The sequence below is a fragment of the Elaeis guineensis genome, chromosome 6, assembly GCF_000442705.2.
Source record: "Elaeis guineensis isolate ETL-2024a chromosome 6, EG11, whole genome shotgun sequence".
NCBI lineage: Eukaryota > Viridiplantae > Streptophyta > Magnoliopsida > Arecales > Arecaceae > Elaeis > Elaeis guineensis.
The window spans coordinates 127,858,398-127,878,344 of record NC_025998.2 but is presented as its reverse complement, the minus strand read 5'-3'; the positions used below and the strand labels follow the sequence as shown (position 1 = coordinate 127,878,344).

Genomic DNA, 19,947 nt, shown 5'->3' with positions numbered 1-19,947 from the left:
AAATTAAAATTTTTATTTTCTTAAAATTTAGAATTATAATTTCTATTTTTTTTATTTTTTTAGATTTTTTTTAGATATTTTTAAAAAAATTAATTTGAAATGGAGAAAGTAATTTGAAATGATGATTTTTGTTTGAATCAAAATGAAAATTTTTATTTTTTTATAAAATTAAAATTATAATTATTATTATTATTTTTTTTTTTTGGAAGTAAATAACTAAAGTCGTCATTTGAAATGGCGTTTTCAAAAATGCTATTTCAAATGGTGACTTTAATTTATTTTTTTTTTGTCGTCCATGTGGAGGAGAGATGATGAGAGAGGATGGTGATGTGGCGGTTATAAAACATCATTTCAAATGACGTTTTATAAATTTATATTATTTTTATAAATAAATTAAAAAATATATTATTTTAATAAATATTTTTTTAAAAAAAATTATTTAGGTAATGAACTCCATGCATACACTGTTGCATAGTTCCATTCTAAATGTACCATCTCATAGCGTGCAGCATGAATGTTCCCCATCTATTGGCAACTTAGACTTTCTGATTTGCTTGGCTATGGATGACATAATATAGACACTGCATGAAGAGTTGTTACTTCATGATGGATAAAATGTTCATCCCCAATACTTCCTTGTATCTTTATCGGGCCTGTAGCTTTCTATACTATAAATTTAGAAAAATATAATCAAATTTTAAGTCATTAAAATAAAAATATAATAAAAATATATCTAATTTAAAGCTATAAAATGTTTCAGAGCATTCCATAACCAAACCAATCTGTTCTAAGAGAAATTATTGTCTGAACCACGCCCAGATAGACCATCCAAATCTTACAGTGGATAACATGCCACATTAATCTTTGTATTTCACGAATTCCCGATTGCATGTTATCCACAGTATATGTGCACCGAAATTTGCGCTAGTCTATTTGGGCGTGGTGCAGATACTAATTTCTCCATGTTCCAATTCAACCTACGATACAAACCTTAGCTCGATTTCGATCCCCAAAAAGAGAAAGCCTTGGCTCGAGGCCTTACCTACATTGGTACGTGATAGGAAGAGTTGTCGCGTTGCGATTCGGGATGCGCCTCTCATCAATCCGCTAACATGTCCGGCAGAGGCAATCTCTAAAGATTTTCTGCCACGTGCATTCTCATGCTGACGTCGTCATGGGTTCAGCGAACGAAAATCATATGGGGCGGGCACTATAAAAAATCATATGGGCAGACTTCATATTGTCATATTTTTTTTAAATTAATTTTAAAAAATAAATTTAAAAAATAAAAAATATTTTTTTAATAAAATTATTAGTCTCATAATTAATATATATATTTTTTTTATTTTTAACATATATTTTTTAATAATACATACTATATAATTATATGATACACACAAAATATATAATCATGCGATACATGCTATAAGATTTTTTGGAGGTACACTCAGCAATGTTCTAATATACACCTACAACTAAGCTAATATATAATTTATCAAATTTAGTACTTATCAGTACATAGTATATGACTATATGATACACACCTAGTAAAATATTCATCTGACATTTCAATATATATATCTAGATAAAACAATACACAATTTTTAGAACATAGCACTCTTTAGTATATAGTATATAAGTAAATAATATATGCTTATATGAGTAAATAATATATACTAGATGGCTTACTGATACATACTATAAGCTTTTTTTTTGATATACATCAGCAACGATCCAATATATATCTACGGATTAATTGATACATAGTTTACCAAACTTAGCATCTACCGATGTATAATATATAGATAGTTGATATGCATCTAATAAAATATTTATTCAAATATTTCAATACATACCTCTAGATAAAATGATACATAGTCCAATATTCCAATACACACCTCTAGATAAAATAATACATAATTTTTATGAACTTTTAGATATAAAGATCTTGAAAAAAAAAGATTTGAAAGAAGAGAAAAAACTCGAGGAAGACCTCATGAATAGGAGAGATGGCATGTGGGGTTTGGAAGAGAAAGAGACTTGGAAAGAAGACCTTACAGATAGAAAAAATAGCTTGATAAGAAAGATAATGGATGGAGAGATTTGATAAGAAGAAAAATATGGACGGTTACAAAAGATCTCTGTTAAATATATATTTTATTTTTTTTATTATTTTAGTTATAGATTTAACGAATTTCATTAGTAGGAAAATTTAATTTTTTTTTTATTTTTAGATTTTTCTTAAATATTGAAAAAAAAAGAAATGAAACTAGGCCGGTCCCAAGTACCCGCCTCATATGATTTTTGTTCGGGTTTGGCCATCCGTGTGCCTGTCTTTGCCCATTACATAGAATCGAATGCGGTGCCCTTCTCCCATTGAAAAGCCGACAGGACTAGGAGTGGCAAAAATCGATCCGATCTGTCAATCCGATCTGCATTTGATCCATTTTAAATAGGTTTGAATTTGGATTAAAAGGGTTCGGATCATAAATGGATTGACCTGTTTAACCTATTTAATAATCGAATCGGATTCAAGTTTCAGATAGTTGATCCATTTAACCCGTCTAATAAATTGGTTGGATCGGATTGGATTGGGTCAGGTTGTAACATAACCCATTCAACTCGTATAACATAATATGTTTAAAGCCTTTACAGTGTAGAGTGCACTTCTTTTTTTCGAATTCGCCCACCCGCGCGTAGGAAATTGGACCGCATCCATGTGAAATATTGACATCTCGTTGATAACACGTCATGCTACCCTTGATTTCCTTGTTCCCATCCCGCAGCCCTATGCTTTTTTTCTCTTCCCCTCGGCCCTCCTCTTTCCTTCTTCACGCCATCGGAGACTTGTCGGAGATGAAGACCGCAGAGGCCAAGACCACGGCTACTGAGGTTTTCTTGTCCCCTCCAAGGGTTTGCCGATGAGGGGCTTCGTGTGGGGCACGGCCGCAAGGACACCAGGCCAGCGTGAGGACATCGATAGTCACGGTGGAGAAAGGAGAGGCGAAGGAGGCGGGGAATCAAAGGGGGAGGCGACGATGGAGGAAGGACTAATTGAGGAGGGTGAGGGAGTGACGGAGATGATCGAGAAGGTGGAGTCGACGGGGTAGGGGGGAGAAATCTAAGTTTAAGGGGCACGCTAAGGATCAGGCCACGGGCGGAGCTGGAGGCAATGGCTTCTGGTCAGGCTACGGGCGGAGCTGGATGCATCTAAGATTTCGATCAGACCGTGGGTGGAGCTGGAGGCGAGCGCTTCCTATCGGATGGAGCTGGAGACGATCGATAGCATGGTGGTCGGGCGGAGATGGAGGCGGTTGATAGTGCGGTGGTTGGGCAGAGCAGAAGGAGGGCGGTCTGGTGGAGATCTGATGGGGCAGAGCCTTCTCAGATTTTTATTTTTCTTTTAAACGGGTCTGGTTGGTTCGATTGATTTTTTTATTGAATTATTATAAATGGATAGTAAATAGATTGAGTTGCATAATTCATATATTAAGTAGGTCGAATTTGATTTTAAAATCTGATCTGTTTAAATAAATAAATTGAATTTAAATTTAAATTTTTTTAATTAATTCGTATCTGATCCAATCTATTTATATTTGATTAAATTCGATCGCCATCCTTAAATAGGACCAATAAACTAGGATCTACGTTCCTGTTAAAAGATGGGCCACTAACTTTTGTTGTCCTGACGAAAAATTATTGCATACACCAGGTGCAAATGAATAAGAGCAAATTGTAGAGCACATATACGATGGGGAGCGTGCAATCAGAAATCGATGAAATACAAAGGGTCGTGTGGCGTATTATTCATCGTGGGATTTGTACGGTCCAATTGTACCATATGCATGCAATACGGAGGAATCACGGAGGGAACGTTCTGACCCTGGTCAAATACTCAGACGTAGTGGACGACAGCGTTGATATACGTACGTGTATTTCTATTTCCACAAGTGGGCGGATCAACGTCTCGTGCGTCATCCTAGTCTGGCTGATTTGCTCTGTTTCCTCAAGGTCAAATACGGGGCCCACAGAAAGCACACGTGCGCCGATTGTGAATCCAATTGATCGATGTCACGTCATCCAAAACCGTTGTAAGATGTCGGAGGCAGGACAGCGAGGCGTCGCCCGCTGTTTGTGCTCTCGGGCCCCGCCCCCGGTTTTAAATTTCCTCGAGGCGGGGAGTCGTGGGGACGGGCGCTCGAGGATGGCCGACACGTGCCGGACCTGGAGCCCGGATGGCTAAGAGCAGGGAGGAGCGAGGGAACACGACAGACACGTGCCGTACCGAGGGGCGAGATCTTGGCTTCGAAACGTGGCGCTGCGACAGCCGAGGGTGGAGACTTTTGCTCAGCATCTGCCGCTAGCTACCAAATCTAGACACGTATCCAAATGGCGCCCAATACGGAGACACGTGGCTACGCATTTGGATTCCCAAAGATTTCTCCCCTCCCTCTCTTGCCCTCCTCTCTTTCTCTGTCTCTCTATCGCTCTTTCTTCTCTTCCACCATATGTGTTCTAATCTCTCTGCTCCTAGCTCGATCTCCGTCGGACCTCGTGTTCTTGGCCTTCCCTTATACCCTTTTGTCGATTTGAAAAAGCCAAGAGCTCTCTTATTCTTCCTGCTTTTCTCAATTCGTTGTCTCCTTTCTGCTCGGTATTACGAGTTTTTTCTTCCGAGTTGCCCGACTTTCTTATAACTTAAAAAAAAAAAAAAAAAAAAAAAAATCCAGCGTCTAAGCTTATTTAGAATGCGACCAGAAGGTAGAATTAGTGAAGAATTACGATAAAGATCGATTTTTTTTCCTCCGTACCAATGGCGTCGGAGGCAATGGAAGGGGAGATAGAGGAGCTTTCCGGCCGGATACAGGGCTGTCCGAGAGACTTCTTGAGGCGATTTGGAGGTAATAGTTGTCATGAGGAGCCACCGGTGGTGGTGGCGGCGGCAGGAGAGGAGGTGGAAGAGATTGAGCTTAGTCTCGGGTTGTCTCTAGGCGGTCGCTTTGGAGTGGAGCCCAAAGAACAAAGGAGGCTTGTTCGGTCATCGTCGATCGCCACCCTGTCGATGTTCCCATCGGAGAACGATTTCCCGGTGGCTGCTCCCCCCACAAGGGCGTGCTCCCTGCCGATGGAGGCTGAGGAGGAGCACAGGAACAGGAAGGAGATGCAGAGCTTGAAGAGGTTGGAGGTCAAGAGGAAGAGATCAGAGAAGAGAAATTTGTCGAAGTTGGCGGCGAGAGATCAGAGGGAGGAGAATTTTAATGAGGGAACGAATGGTGGGCACGGTAGGGTGCTCCCCCGATCGGCATCGACCGGGACGGGTGCTCGGCAAGTAGATGCATCCAGATGCTTCAGACCAGCATCTCAGTGGTCCATCGGATCACAGGGGAGTAGCTCCTCTGGCATGTCCAATTTCGAGAGCCAGATGCTGCAAGGTATAATGTTAGTTCAGTGCTCTTCCAATATTTGCTGGAGTATAACAATTTATTCGATCCCTTCCATTTTAGTGGTTCAGAGATCATGCTCAAGCTACCGAGTTTGTTGACAATATATTCAATCCTCTTTTCTCCCTTCCATTTAGATGTTCAGAGATCATGGTCAAGCTATGGGTCTTGCTTGTTTAGGGAGTTCATGATGGGAATTTGATGTATATTGGTTTGGGGATTGATGGTAGTTTGAGTTGGAAAGAGATTTGTTACTCGGCTGTTTTTTTTTTTTCTCCCACTCTTTAGGAAATTTTGAAGTGGGAGGTCGGGGTCTTGATGGATTTCCTATGGTCTTTTTCTTTCCTCTTTCTTTGGCTATTTGCTTTCCCATCGTGTCTTTAATTGATTAGTTTTGGTAGGTGTTCTTTAGTTTGGGTTACCTTGTTGCTGGATTGTGGCTTGCTTTCTTTTCAAGTTTTGTTCTTTAGTTTTGGTTAGTGTTTTTTTTTTTAAAGTTTGGTTTACCTTGTTGTTTGTTAAACATCTACTATTTGTTAAATGAGGAAGACAGTATGTGGTCCTTTCCATTTCCTATTTTCTTGAAACATCTGTTGTTTTCTCTAACTTACTGTTTTTAATTCTTTCTATTGATTATTAGAAATTTGTGAGAGGGGAAAATTACTATTTTACTACTCATCGCCTTTGCCCTTTATCTCGACTTCTTCAATTTATTACTCTGATAGTTTATTTGTTTTGAAAAACTTTGCAAAGAACTCCATCATCACATCATCAGGGCATATATATGGAAGCAGAAAATTGAATAATCTGTCCATGTTTCTTAAGATCTTTGAGGTCATATAGATAAGGGCATCTCAGATTGAGTGCTGCTTGTTGAGTCGAAATCCATAAGAATCCTGATGGAACTCCAGATTATGCCCTTCTTTATGCATTGTTTTTCTTTAAAATTCCAGTGGCCTGTTCTTTTTTTTCTTTTTTTTTTTTTTTTGAATTTTAATTTTGTATCCTTAATGCCAAGCATTAGTGACTCTCTCGTCATATTTAATTATATGTCTTAGGATCAAATGGTGGGGCACGTGAAGAGGTAGAAGAATCCTGGAAGAAGATTGGAGGGAGAGCAAGTTGGGTGAGGGAAGAGATGGAGGAGATGCCACGTGTGTCCACAAGGGGGGATGGTCCAAATGGGAGAAGGATCGAAGGGTTGCTGTACAGGTACGGGAAAGGGAAGGAGGTGAGGATTGTGTGCGTGTGCCATGGCAGCTTCCTCACGCCCGCAGAGTTTGTAAGGCATGCCGGAGGTGGGAATGTGGCTCACCCCCTCAGGCACATTGTTGTCTACCCAACCCCATCAGCCTCCTTGTGATGGTGGTGGTCACCCTTAGTTACCCAGGATAATAGCCAAACCCAAAAAAAAGCCTTGTTCCAAGAATGTGGATCTATAAAAAGAATATCCAGTCAAGAAAAAGCCTTTCTATCTTTATTTTTATTTGATCATCCAATTAGCCAAGTGACTGAGTATCCTACATTAAACCGGTCATTTTGAGATCCACTAATAATAACTCTTTTTAACCCTGAGCTGTCCCTTGTCCTACTAACAGCTACAAGTACAACTGTATCAAGGATAAATTTATCAACATGATCTGAACATTTTTTTTTTTTTTTTGGGGGTAAATTGGATGATTTAAATTAAATGAGGGCAGATACATCTACTGAAGTCAGAAAATAAAATATTATAAACCTGGATAGGAAGATGTAATTGAGAATAGATGCTACGTGGTTCGCCATGTACGATAACATCCAGTCAGATAAACAAAAAAAATTATATTAAGATTTTTAAATAGCATATTATCCCAATATAATCGCCCCTCATTGAAGTCATTATTGGCCATTATCTAAGTTTTTATTCTTAATATTAAAATAATTGCTGAAATGATAACTGTTATAATGGGTATAGCACCAAAAAAGGCGCCGTGAGAACCATACAAAATAAGTTACAACTTTACTTATAAACAGTGGGATGAGTTTTGATAATGTGGACTCCAGTCTGAATTTTATCGTAGGTTAGACTAGAGTGACAATAACAGCAGACTGACATTAAGCATAACCTAGAAACCATGAAGTTGATTACGGGAACGTTATCATCCTCTAGCAATGGCAGCAGCCATACATATATTAGCCCAGAAGAAGGCCACTAGACACAGCACAAGCATAGGCAGCTGAAATAATAGCAGGTGAAGGAATACCTGTTTTAACTGATAAAATTAATGGAGAACTCAGGAGCTTGCTTCCGGAAATGAAGAACTCCCATCAGCTAGCCTTTGTAAACATTCAACTTTTCTGAGCATAAGACGTGCAGCTATACCGTTCTACTCATCTTTCATAGTCTGGTGGGAATACCTGATAGTGATTATCTAAGAATTTGTTAATTAAAAACTATGGAAAATATAAAAGAACATTCAGCCTCTGGGTAAATATTCGAAACAAGATATTATTACTAATAATATCAACCAAAAAGCATAAAATTAATTCAGCCATGAATAATGAATTTGGAAAACCATATTGAACTATAACTCAACTGTACAGGGCAAAGAACACAAATTTCACTTCGCTCGGTCCGTCCTGGATTGGCGAACGTTATCATTTAAAAGAGCGAAATAGAGACACCGGAAACAAAGAAAATAGCTTATGATGACTGAACTTATACACTGATCAACCATTTTCGGCTTAACCTCATTTCATTTCAAGAAAGGAAACATGGCAAACAAATACTATACTTTTGGTGGCAAATGAGACCCACAGGCACAAGCTCCTTGTGAGAAAACAAGGGTGGATACGTTGTTTTGACCATTACAGAAGTTAGGGTAATCCCCTGCTCTCTCCTGGTCTGATCATAAACAAAAAACAAACAAACAGTCAGCAGATGCTAAACTGATCCGCTCCCCAGATAGGCATATTTCCATCCACTGACCTTAAATAGCAGCTGGGAGTTTCTTCAGATAAATTTTCTTTCCATTAAGCTGTGTTCTCTGACTCGTTGCTGCTGCAAAACTGATTTGATGCAATCTTTAACTCACTCCTGGTCATGCAGCCCCATAAGACTGCACAAACATATTCTGTTGCACAAATAGATCAGCGATCGGTGATAGATCATGATTGCCTTCGGCATTCCATAAGAATACCATCCTGGCTGCATGGTGTGCAAAAAAGGTGACAATTGTTTTCTGTCTTTCTGAGTCCACACAAACTGAGATTGAATGCTGCTTGAGGAACCCACAAACCTCTTGAGTTCATAAGTTTTTCTTTTCTCAGCCAAGAAAGTTGTCCATGTTACCAAAAAACCAGAACCTGATATCAGGAGCAATGCCCCTGAAGATTAGCTTATCTGTGGCTCGTCCCCCTGCCAACCATCCAAACAATGGGATGTGGCGTACATGCCACGTGCATAAGTCATTGTCTCATGCAGGATCTTCTGCAAGCAGTTTTCTCTTGGAGAACCTCCCGCAGCTTACCTACATGAAAAGCCAAGGTGCTTTCAAGTTATATACGCTATTCAAGAAACATGATCCAGTATCAGCAAACAAACTCACCTAAACAAGCAAACATTTATATTGTCTGTAATTCACTGAGACAATGACAATGAAGTAAATACTGCTGGTACAAACTATTTATAACTATCAAACATACTGTGACCACTCGAAAAAGAGTATCAAACATACTGTGGAAGTTCAGTAGCAGGAAACTTCCATATTAGCAGACAGATCCACTGTGGAGGCTCACTCTCAACATCCCTCCCTAAACAATTCCCCTGAGTTTTCTTAGCTTTAACATTAGCTACAGCTGCATGAATCAATCTAATTTCTCTCTAAATGCAATAGAGCATACTATTCAAGTATTCCCCATGTGAAACTATGAATCTTTGAGATTTAAGGGGCCAGCTATCACAGGTGTTGGATATGGTTCTTTGGAGCTCTAATATAACCATTGATAGTTTTTAGCAGTCAAAGTTTATCTACTACAATAAGGGCTTGTGCTCAGACCGCTGAATTAGAGAGAAGCATCATTTAAAGGCTATGTTATGTGGATTTGGCCACAACTGTCAAGTACATGTCTAAGTGCCTGATGCTTTCAATTTTTAATAATTTTTTTCCTTATGGGCCCACTTCAAGTGTCATACCAATGCCCATATTTAAGTGTAGGTATAGGCACTTCAGACTAAAACAAGGGTCCAGGTCACATAGTCTAATGGTAGTTCCATATGAGTAGTTTTATTTATATGATGTCTTTTACAGACCATTAGTCTTTCCAATTAAATAGACTTTACATCTTTTCAAATTACAAGGAAATTTACATAGGAGATAAGAATATAGTCCCTTACTCTCTTTAATAATTGATGCTGTAAGTGGGTTGCGTCCCACTTTACATGGATCGAAACAAAACTGCCTTTTGGTCAAAAGTTTGGGCCCAGTTTTGACCCATTCACTTGGTGGCACAGGTTAATTTCAGAGTGAGTGCAACTTTCATAGGATACGCAATGATCTAAGTTTTATCAGCTTTAATCAGATCAATTCAGTTCTGACTAGGTTGGGTCCCATTTTACTAGATTGATACATGAGCAAGTCAGAGTTGCGGTCTTGGTTAGAGGTCCATACCCAATCCCATGGATTGGAATTTATGGTATTGCTTTGGCACAGACCGGGTTTGGCATGGGTTGAATCTAGGTCTACCCAACCCACTTGCCGGCCAACTGAAAATAACTCAGCTAACAAATAAATATAAAATATCTTTCTAATGATAAAGAATTTAGTATTAGAAATCCCTCAAAACAACAAGGTTTTGACATTAGGACTACGAGCAATGGATAAAATAATCTAGATATTGTAGAAATTATAGGAAAAAATTTACAATATAAGATTATATAACAAGCATGCAAAACCAAGGTTTTAAGTACTAGTTTCGGTACCGTGTCTGTACTGGTAGTGTCAGAATGGCGTATTTCTTGGTACCAACACTCGGTACTGATGGTGTAGCTACCAGGTATCAGTTCTCTACTGATATGTTACAGTATGATAGCTAAAACATTTTGCAGATCAGTTATAAGATGGTATAAGACAAGCATAAATATGCGAGGTGAGAAATATCATCACGTCTAACATACTTGGAGTTGTGTTAACTGCAGGAGATGATCATGAACTTAGGATGCCTGGGTTACTGCAGAACTAAGAGATTGCATGCATCTATACGATATCACCTGTTGTCATACATCAAAAACCTCCTTTTGTAGCATTTGAAGCAACATAAAATGAAGAAATTGCAACTTTATTCTGCAGGAAGTGGTATGCATTGCCTCCCATTTCATGCACAACTTGTCTGAGGCTGCAAACAAAGAATCCACAAAAACAAGTGTTAATAAAAGCATGTTCCCACCAGAAGAAAACAATATAAAATATAATAAGAATACCCTCTGCAACAATATTTGTATACAATTTTCTGCTCTAATACTTAAGGTTGTTTGCTTCTTAATGTACTCATAACTCCACTATTTCTGGCTTATCAAGACATAAATCCTGGAATAAGAAGCTTTTGATTTACTTCATTTTCAAACTTCTTTTATTAGATACTCAAAAAGAACAAGTGTTATGACAGGGTGAAGCTTTGATGAGGTACTCATTAATTTAGCTTTATAAATAAATCATCACATAATTCCTTTTTTTTTTTTTGGGGGGGGGGTGTGGGGGGTGTTAATGAAGCCCAATGTCATCAATGTTCCTTATCTAGGCAATTGAAAAGTAGGAATAGTTAACAAAATCAACTATGTGTACTCTAAAAATTTCCAGGAAACACACAGGTATGAAACTGAATATCTTAAAAACTGAACATCTGTTTTTTTTTCCTTCATCAGTAAAGCTATCCCAGAGAGGAACACAAACACAAACAAAGGAAAAAAGAATTACATTACAAAGACAACTTCAAGAACTCATTTTCAAGCCTGAGGTGATTAGAAAATTGAACCACATATAGTCAATAATGTTCCAGGTCATACCTACCTTTCCAAGTGTGAATACGTTGCTCAAGTATATATTACTGGTGCTAGCGAGGTGTGGGTTGCAGTTCCTTTAGCCGTCGAACAACTTGCTTCATTGTTGGCCTGATAGAAAGTGAATCAACCGTACACTTGACACCCAAGTGTAACGTTTCTACCAAATCATCGTGAGGTCCCACCTCCCACAGCCCTTCAGTGAAAAACTCACGTGCCCGACCTTTCTCCAGCAGCATGCATGCCCAAGCAACAATATTGAAACCATTGCCATATGGAGAGAAGGAGGGATCCAAGGCTTTCTTGTCTGAGATTAATTCCAGTAGCACCACACCATAGCTATATACATCTGCTTTGTCAGAGACGCGACATGTCATTGCATATTCTGGAGCAACATATCCGAAAGTTCCAGCCACACCAGTGGTTGCATGGGTTTCAGAATTTCCTAGAAGCCTTGCCAATCCAAAGTCGGAGAGACAAGCATTGAATTCATTGTCCAACAAAATATTGCTTGGTTTAACATCCCGATGAAGGATACGGGGCACGCAATGGTCATGCAGATAAGCAAGTGCACATGCAACATCTAAAGCAATCTTGTGAAGCATCCTCCAATCCACAGGTCTCTTGGATCTTTCCTGAATAAACCTTTCCAAATTACCCCCTGGCAGATAGTTATATATGAGAAACATTTCAGCGTCATCAACATGATATCCTATTAGAGTCACAAGATTGGGATGCCGCCATCTCCCAAGAGTCTTGATCTCTGCATGGAACTGTTGCATGCCTTGGAACCTTCCAACTGCAAGTCTCTTTATAGCCACTAGAACTCCTGGTGAAATCTCAGCCTTGTATGTGGCACCAAAGCCACCACTTCCAATACAGTTGCTTGCATTGAAATTCCCTGTGGCTCGGACAACACTCTCATAAGTCAGTGGAACGCCAATGTCCACAAAAACTGTGACTTCCCTTCTGCCAGAAGACTGGATAGCAGACCTCCGTGCGCATTTCCTTGTGTAGACATAGAGGACAATCAGAGCTAATAGGACAGAAAAAATGGCTGCTGCCGAAGTAATTGAAGCAATCTCGATAGGACTGAAATCGGTACTGCCACTCTCAGTAGGAGAGCTTCCTGGTGGTGGATCAGTATATGCTCGTGAATCCCCACTGTGACCTTCCACATCTGATGGTGGAATAGAAAGAGAAAATACCCGACAAGACTGGAGTAAAGGGTTTCCCAGAACTCTATCACATTTCATTGTACTGGCATTCAATGGCAGCGGCCCAGACAAATTATTGAACGACACATTAAACATGGAAAGTGTTGTCACATTAGCAAAAGCAGAAGGAATCTTTCCAGAAAGCTTATTGTTGTTAAGCAGAAGGACACTGAGATTTCTCAAGTTCACGAGGTCACCAGGAATTTCACCAGTAAGAGAATTTGAAGAGAGATCCAAAACCTCAAGAGATGGTAACTGAGCCAAGCCAGAGGGAATGCGATCACTAATATTATTACCAGCCAATGATAGGTACTTCAAGCTCTTTAACTGGCTAAAACTTGCAGGTATCTTGTCCTGAAGACGGTTCCTACTCAAGTCCAGACTAACAAGATTACCCAATAACCCAAGACTTGGGGGAATTGTTCCAGCAATGTGATTACCTGCTACATCAAAAACCATAAGAGATCTGCACATGGCACCAATTTCTGGTGAAATTCCACCCGATATCATATTGTTACTTAAGTCAGTGATCAACCCATTCAAATTCTTGCATTTCTCCAATATAATGGCATTTAATGATCCGCTAAGACTATTCCCTTCAGCAAGAAATGCATAAATAGTCTGGTTTCCATATCTGTTGGTGGCAAGTGGTAAAGATGGCAGGGTACCTGTGAAATTATTCTTGCCAAAATTATGATATATCGCAAATGCACCACCAGATTCAAAATAAGGCAAGGACAGACCCATATAAGTCCTATACATGAAGAATGTAGAATAAGCAGACGACAGGTCCTTGGGTAAGAATTGAGATGAAGGGCACTGTTTGTATCTAAACCTTGGGATGGAGCCTGATAACTGATTCCCACTGACATCAAAGACAGCCATACAAGGTACAAGAAGCTCTTCATCAATCCAACCCATCAATTTGTTTGAGCTAAGATTAAGAAATTTTAGATTTTTGCATTGGCCAAACACCTTTGGAATCCCTCCAGTGAGTAGATTCTGACCCAAATTAACCATTTCCAATCTCTCACAAGTGCCCCAGTTGCTCGGAATGTCGCCTTCAAGCATCGCTCTCGGAGCCCAAAGCACCCTAAGCTTCGGCAAGGAGGTGATTTTTTCAGGAAGCTCACCTCCAAAACTATTGAACTCATCAACATCGACAAAGTTCAAAGAGTCATCGCTGGGCATCGGATCATACAGATTCAGAAGAACGAGAACAGATAATTCTAGGCAGTTCCCAAGCTCTGCAGGCACAGGGCCACTCAAGCTGTTTCTTGAAACATCTAAAACCCGAAGCTTTCTCAGTCGTCCAAGATCAGAGGGAATGAAACCACCCAAAAGATTGGAGAACAGCAGCAGCGCTCGAAGTTCCGTGCAGTTGCCCAAACTAGGAGGAATGCCATCAACCAGTTGATTTCCAGATAGGTCCAGGTACTCCAGGTTGCGGCATCCAGCACCAATTTCATCAGGGATGGACCCTGCGAGCCGGTTAAAAGAGAGATACAGTTCTCTCAACTTGGAGAGATTACCCAGAAACCGAGGAATGGAACCGTTGAGCTGGTTCCCAGAGAGGTCTAGGGTTTCTAAATTTCCGCAGCTCGAGAGGAAGAGTGGGACCTCACCTTGGATCAGATTAGACGCCAAATTCAAGACACGGAGCCGCAGAGGGAACCGCGAGGGGAGGGCCCCGGAGAGCGAATTCCCCTCTAGATCAAGCACCTCCAGGTTCTCCAGCCCCCAGATCTCGCCAGGGATCTCTCCATCGAAGCCGAGGAACGGCAGCGAAAGAACCCTGAGCTCGGAGAGCTTCCCCACCGCCGGGCTCAGCTTCCCGGCGAGCCGCCGGCGGGGATCCGAGCAGCCCCGCAGAAACGGCCCCGATCGAGAGCAGGAAGAAGAAGATGAACCGCCATCGCTCGCTCTGGCGGAGATGTTGAGGGAGACGACCCGGAATCTCGAGTCGCACGAGACGCCGGCCCAGGAGCAGTGGTCGGAGCCGGAGGCGGCGGACCACTGGCGGAGGAGGCCGGCAGGGTTGGAGACGGAGCTCTTGAGCTGGAGGAGGGAGGCCTTCTCCACTCCGCGGGTGTCCGCCTCCGGTGAGGCTGCGGCGACGGCGGCCGCGAGGAAGAGAAGGAAGAAAGAGAAGGCCGAGGGCCGGCGCTGCGTCATCGCCGACGGTGGCGGGCCGGGCATCAACGGACAAGCCCGAACCCCTTTTTTGGTGGGTAGGGGATGAGAATGGTAAAGGTCTCGGAAGAGAAGCCCTCGGCGGTAATTATCCGGGCATCGGAAAGCGAGCGAGGAGGGAGGGAGGAGGAGGACTGGGAAATAATTTTTGGGAAAAAAGAGGGGGTTTGAGAAGAGAAACACGAGGTTCTCTCTCTTTCTTCAATGGCTGTTGCCTTGTTCCTTCTTCTACTTCTTCTCCGCGGCCTCCCCCTACTGGCACTTTTCGGGTTTCCTTTTCTAATTTTAAATAATCTCTTCCACCAACTTACTTTACTTCATATGGGTGGCCCACGGAGACCGGACCGTCGGATCAGCTGTCCAGAACTCGGACAGCAATCCTACTCTTGATGACGTGTCAGGGGCTCTCACAAGAAAGGGAGGGAGGACGAGGAGGATGCGTGGTGTGGAGTAGTGTTTGGTGTTTCGGATCGGAGAGCTGATGTGAACGCCAACTCTGGTCAACCCATGCATCACATGGTCAAGGGGGCGGCGAGGTCACGTGGGTCCCGCGCACTGTCCGAAGTGCTCACGTGGCAGGAAGATGGGGGTCCACGTTAGTGACTCCCCTCCCGAGGGTGGCCGTGTGTCTCCGGAGGGAGGGAAGGACTGGGGAGAGCAAGGGCCTGATGAGTGGTGAATATTCCCATTGGCATCCAAGGGACCAGAGCAAATGAAATTAAATTAAAGAAACTACTGTTTTTCTACCAAAAAAAAAAAAAGAAACAAATGTTCTGTCACAATTGATTATTATAGTATTGTTCATAAATCCAATATCGAACCACCACCATAGCGACCGTTGCTATCTTGGATTAGCTATGATGATCATATTTTGAAGGAAGTCTACTTGGAGTGCCATGGTGACATAGGTTATGCACTATATATATATATATATATATATATATATATATATATATATATTAATATTAATATGTTGCTAGTGTCTAAGGGTGGATCTCTAGAGATTACACCATTCAAAAAGGTGTAGGTTGTAGTGAAAGTTGGCAGTTGCCTGGTTATTATCATTGTAATAGTTGTTGGAAGAAATTTTTGATTCTTTTAGGTTTATCCGAAACATAAAGGAAACTGCATTTATCCAACAAAATCTTTCCGAAACATGTTTAACATGATGAACCATGAAAAGCGAAGTTGACAATTTGACCTCGCATGGACAACATGATGTAATGTGTGGGGATAGAATAAGAGAGAACATTCGTTCAGGGAGGTTGTAGGAAAGTTGGCATCCCAAAGATCAAAATTGGCTTATTTGATATGATTCACTATTAATTGGCAATATAAATGAGTCTACATGATATGCATTCTTCATCTTGCCAATAACCTTAATAATTATGGTGCAATCGTTAAATTTTGCACAACCATTTAAAGAATGTGTTTTAAGCAAAATCTTCATAATTACTAATTTGAAGATCGATGTAAAAAAGCTAGTTGTGAAAATGAAGCACAAACACATGCTAAAAAAGACTCTTATTTATAAGAAATGAAAATGGAATAAAGTTGTTGATAAGTATGTAGTTGTAGTTGACCGCAATCATCAGCTATTATGGACCAGACCTATTGTGGATTACTAGAGACTATATGAATATAGAAAACATTTTTTGGTACACTTCACTTTGCCAAATCTAATAGTAGAGAGAGAGGGAGAGGGAGAGGGAGAGACTCGAGTAAATGCAAGATTCATCATGGCCAAGGGAATCATATGCCTTTTAAATCATAGGATGACTTTACAATATGCCTAGCGAGGCTTTTAATACTGTATTGCTCGACAAAATTTTTGGTAGGGAGTATCCAATCAGCAAAGGTGACAGAATACGTCATCGATACCATCTAACATGACTAGATAAAATCATTTCTGAAAATTTATTGTTAAAGATAAAGAATCACTCGTATTCATGTACCATGATGAAGATATGAGGAAACTCGTTTAGGTGAAGGGCTTGTACACATGCCTCCATTTCGGGATATAGGAAAGAATAAACTGACCTAAGTCATAACAGAGGAATGTGCTCCTAAACAAAATAAGGCTACAGTGGGATTCCATAAACCGACGGAAGACAGCCAGTACAAAGCTAGTTGTAATGGTTATAGAGTAGGTAAGCTGATAGGGATTGAAGGGCCAGGAAAAAAAAATGTAGCCAAGAAGTGGATGGATTTGTCAACATGGTCCCCCAGCTTGGATGCTCTTTTACCAATGAGCTATTAATATAAGGGCTCATTGAATGATTGAGTAAAATGCTCAAATAAACTAATCTCCGATCATCCAAGTCTGAGAAAGATAACTTTTTTCATCAATTTATACACCCTTTGTTTTATGAACTCAACCATTTTTAAAGCATGTGAAGCGACTCTTGGATCATTTAAAGCTAACATGTGTGACTTGCAAACCACCTCCAAGATATAAAAAATTTCAGTCTAAAGCAGGGATGGCAATTTATTGCATCTCATCGGTTATCCGATTTGAATAGGATGGGTTTTATCTAATCTGTAATGGATGTATGTGATCTACTACCTCAAAATTATTTATACATAAAAAATCATATATATTTTGAAGACTCCTAGTCTATGCATCAAGTAATCAAAAAATATATCTAATTCAATTTTATTTAGTCTGTCCAATTTTTGATCATTTGATACACATATTAGAATTTTCAAATCATATGATTTTTTGTGTGCAAGTAATTTTGAGATAATAGATCTCATTCAACGGTTTGGATCATTGATGTAGAACTCTTATTATAGAGTTTTGACTGGATCGGATCTGAGTCGAGATCCGATCGATCTGATTCTAACTTGACGCTCTCTCTCTATATATATATATCTTCTTTAGAGCAAAAATAATTGATTTGTATGAAAAACTTTTTATATATTTTTACCAAACATGATTTATCCTACTCATCCTGTTTAACTCTATCCGACCTATTTCGCCCCGAAACTCTGCCCATCCCGTCCTATTCCACGATAAGCGTGAAGCAGATATATAGGTAAGAGTCTCCTGACCCCTTGCTATTCCTGGTCCAAAGATGGAGAGTGAGGGGACCATAGCTTACCGTAGGGTTTAAGGGTCCGTGAGAGAAACTCTTGGTGGAAATGTTGGACGATAAGGAGAGTCCACTTCGTGGTGGGGCTCAAACGCCTTGGAATGCAAGCTGAATGAGATGTGGAAGGCAGCTTGGAGGTGCAACGTCGTCCACACGGAAACTGGCTTTGGATCACATTAGAGTTTGGACTTTGGTGGGACCATGCGTTGCACTGCCAGCATGGAGGTTCACCAAATGCTCCAAGGGCTCAGTGGAGGTTAGCTGGTGCATAGTTTGGAAAGAGACTTTCTCATCACATGATCAGTGTGAACTTATATGATCAGTATGAAATAGTATGCACCATTCTCAATGGTTTTACCAACCAAGTCAGTTGGCACCACCACCTAAAGTCGACAAGATCAAGTGGCCTTTTGGAAGAAAAAATTGTTCGAAGATCTCGTTCCAAAAAAAAAAAAAAAAAGGAGAACATTACACCAATATGGAGCATTTTTGTTGCTCTTAGCTAGCATCTTTAATGGTTGTCACTTTTCAGTCCCAAGAATAATAATAAAGCATCAAATTAATAGGTTTTTTCCCCTAATGTTCTTTTCAGTGTAAGATTCTAGATTTGTTGGAGCTAATATATTTTGTTACATATAACTGGACCATTTGTGAATCAAAGTATGGTAATTTGTCTCTTCTAGCATCTACCTGCAAGTAAAATTTTAAGTCTATTTCAAAAGTGCAGCAGTAACGCTGCAACTCAATTTGCAGCCGAAGTGACTTTAAGTTATAGAAGCTCCAAGCACTTGAGGTGTTTCTGTGTGGCTGTAGTTATTCAATAATAGAGTGGTCTCATTATATGTTTCACTTAAATTTGAAAGTTGTTGGACGAGGGATAAGCATAGCTGGTGTCCCAGGTGAGTCAGCATGGCCTGGATATGGCGGAGTCCACTGCACCAAGGGATGCTGTTTCACAATCCATTCTTGCCTGCAAAAGACCTTGCCTTGGTTTATCTCATCATAAAGGATGACTTCAGTGTTGATCCCACCCAGGCTCCCAGAATGGGCAATCCTTTGTAAATCCGGGGTTCTTGTCTTGTTCTCTCTAAGCATCTGTCACGGAAGGGCATTTTCTCAAGGCTTATGGAAGAAAGATAATAATGTGAAATTTCCATCACACAACAAGCCAGGCAAAATAATAATGTGTATGATGTTCTCAACTTCTAATGAGATCAAAGACACCAACTGTTTAGTGATAATTTAATTCAATTTAGAATAGGTACTGAGCCCATCATTCCATCACCAGATGGCTAGCTGTATCCTGTCTTACCTCTAAAAGTTCAGCATTGCCTGTTTTGAGCTGCAGCCAGGTTTACCTCATTATTTTTTGCTGACATTAGATGTGTCAATGCTGATGCAGGTCAGCTCAGGAGACAGGAAGGATAGCATGCTCTGATACCAACCAATGCAGGACAGGAGGAGGAGAGAGAAGAGGGAAGAAAAGATTAGAAAGGAGAGGCAGAAGGCAACTCAATATTCTTAAATCTCAATAACTCAATAGTTTTATACAGACACAAATTCCAATAAAAGCCTGCATAGAAATAAAATATTAAAGTCCTCATCAAATTCTAATCTTACAGTCAGAGACTCGGAATAAAAATAAAGTTCAAATAAAAATAAAAATATCTATTTTTCAAATAAAATAAAATTTTCTAATTTCTATATTTATATCTAATAGAATTATAGAAGTATGCCTCTATTTCTTATGAAACGGACCTCCATTAAGTGCATAAATCTTATCACTTTGGACAATTGAACCAGTTCGCAGATATGGTTTAGAAGATATTTAGCTAAAGTATCTATTGCAGTAGTCACTTGAAATAGTCATTCCCATATTTTCAGGAAAACTTTGAGATCTTTTGGGTTTTCTGAAAACCTTAAATCTATTTTCCAATCGACAGTAAATTTGAAAGTTTACAGCAAAC

At 40.1% G+C, this 19,947-nt stretch overlaps 2 protein-coding genes across 5 annotated transcripts; one reads left to right on the top strand and one right to left on the bottom strand.

Moving 5' to 3' along the window:
* The first annotated feature begins 4,470 nt into the window (after positions 1–4,470).
* LOC105046662 (ninja-family protein AFP3) lies at positions 4,471–6,927 on the top strand. The gene is made up of 2 exons (XM_010925319.4): positions 4,471–5,432; positions 6,500–6,927. Exons 1-2 carry the CDS (start codon positions 4,814–4,816, stop codon positions 6,802–6,804), a joined length of 924 nt encoding a protein of 307 aa, XP_010923621.1. The 5' UTR covers positions 4,471–4,813; the 3' UTR covers positions 6,805–6,927.
* A 1,055-nt stretch (positions 6,928–7,982) lies between these two features.
* On the bottom strand, positions 7,983–15,161 carry LOC105046661 (LRR receptor-like serine/threonine-protein kinase RPK2). 4 transcript variants are annotated; one of them, XM_029265016.2, is made up of 4 exons: positions 11,486–15,161; positions 10,597–10,814; positions 8,410–8,950; positions 7,983–8,325 (listed from the first exon to the last, which is right to left on the bottom strand). In XM_029265016.2, the coding sequence occupies exon 1, from the start codon at positions 14,889–14,891 to the stop codon at positions 11,529–11,531; it is 3,363 nt and encodes a 1,120-aa protein (XP_029120849.1). In that variant the 5' UTR covers positions 14,892–15,161; the 3' UTR covers positions 7,983–8,325; positions 8,410–8,950; positions 10,597–10,814; positions 11,486–11,528. The 4 variants fall into 4 exon arrangements, with proteins under 4 accessions (XP_029120849.1, XP_010923620.1, XP_010923619.1 ...); XM_010925318.3 differs by having other exon boundaries at positions 7,983–8,950; positions 11,482–15,161; XM_010925317.3 differs by having other exon boundaries at positions 7,983–8,950.
* Between the last annotated feature and the right edge of the window lie 4,786 nt (positions 15,162–19,947).

Bases quoted from the DNA above. Each gene is read 5' to 3' on its own strand.
- LOC105046662 (XM_010925319.4), top strand. From the start codon at position 4,814: ATGGCGTCGGAGGCAATGGAAGGGGAGATAGAGGAGCTTTCCGGCCGG. The intron at 5,433-6,499 runs GTATAATGTTAG...TATATGTCTTAG, and splicing joins CGAGAGCCAGATGCTGCAAG to GATCAAATGGTGGGGCACGT.
- LOC105046661 (XM_010925318.3), bottom strand. From the start codon at position 14,891: ATGCCCGGCCCGCCACCGTCGGCGATGACGCAGCGCCGGCCCTCGGCC.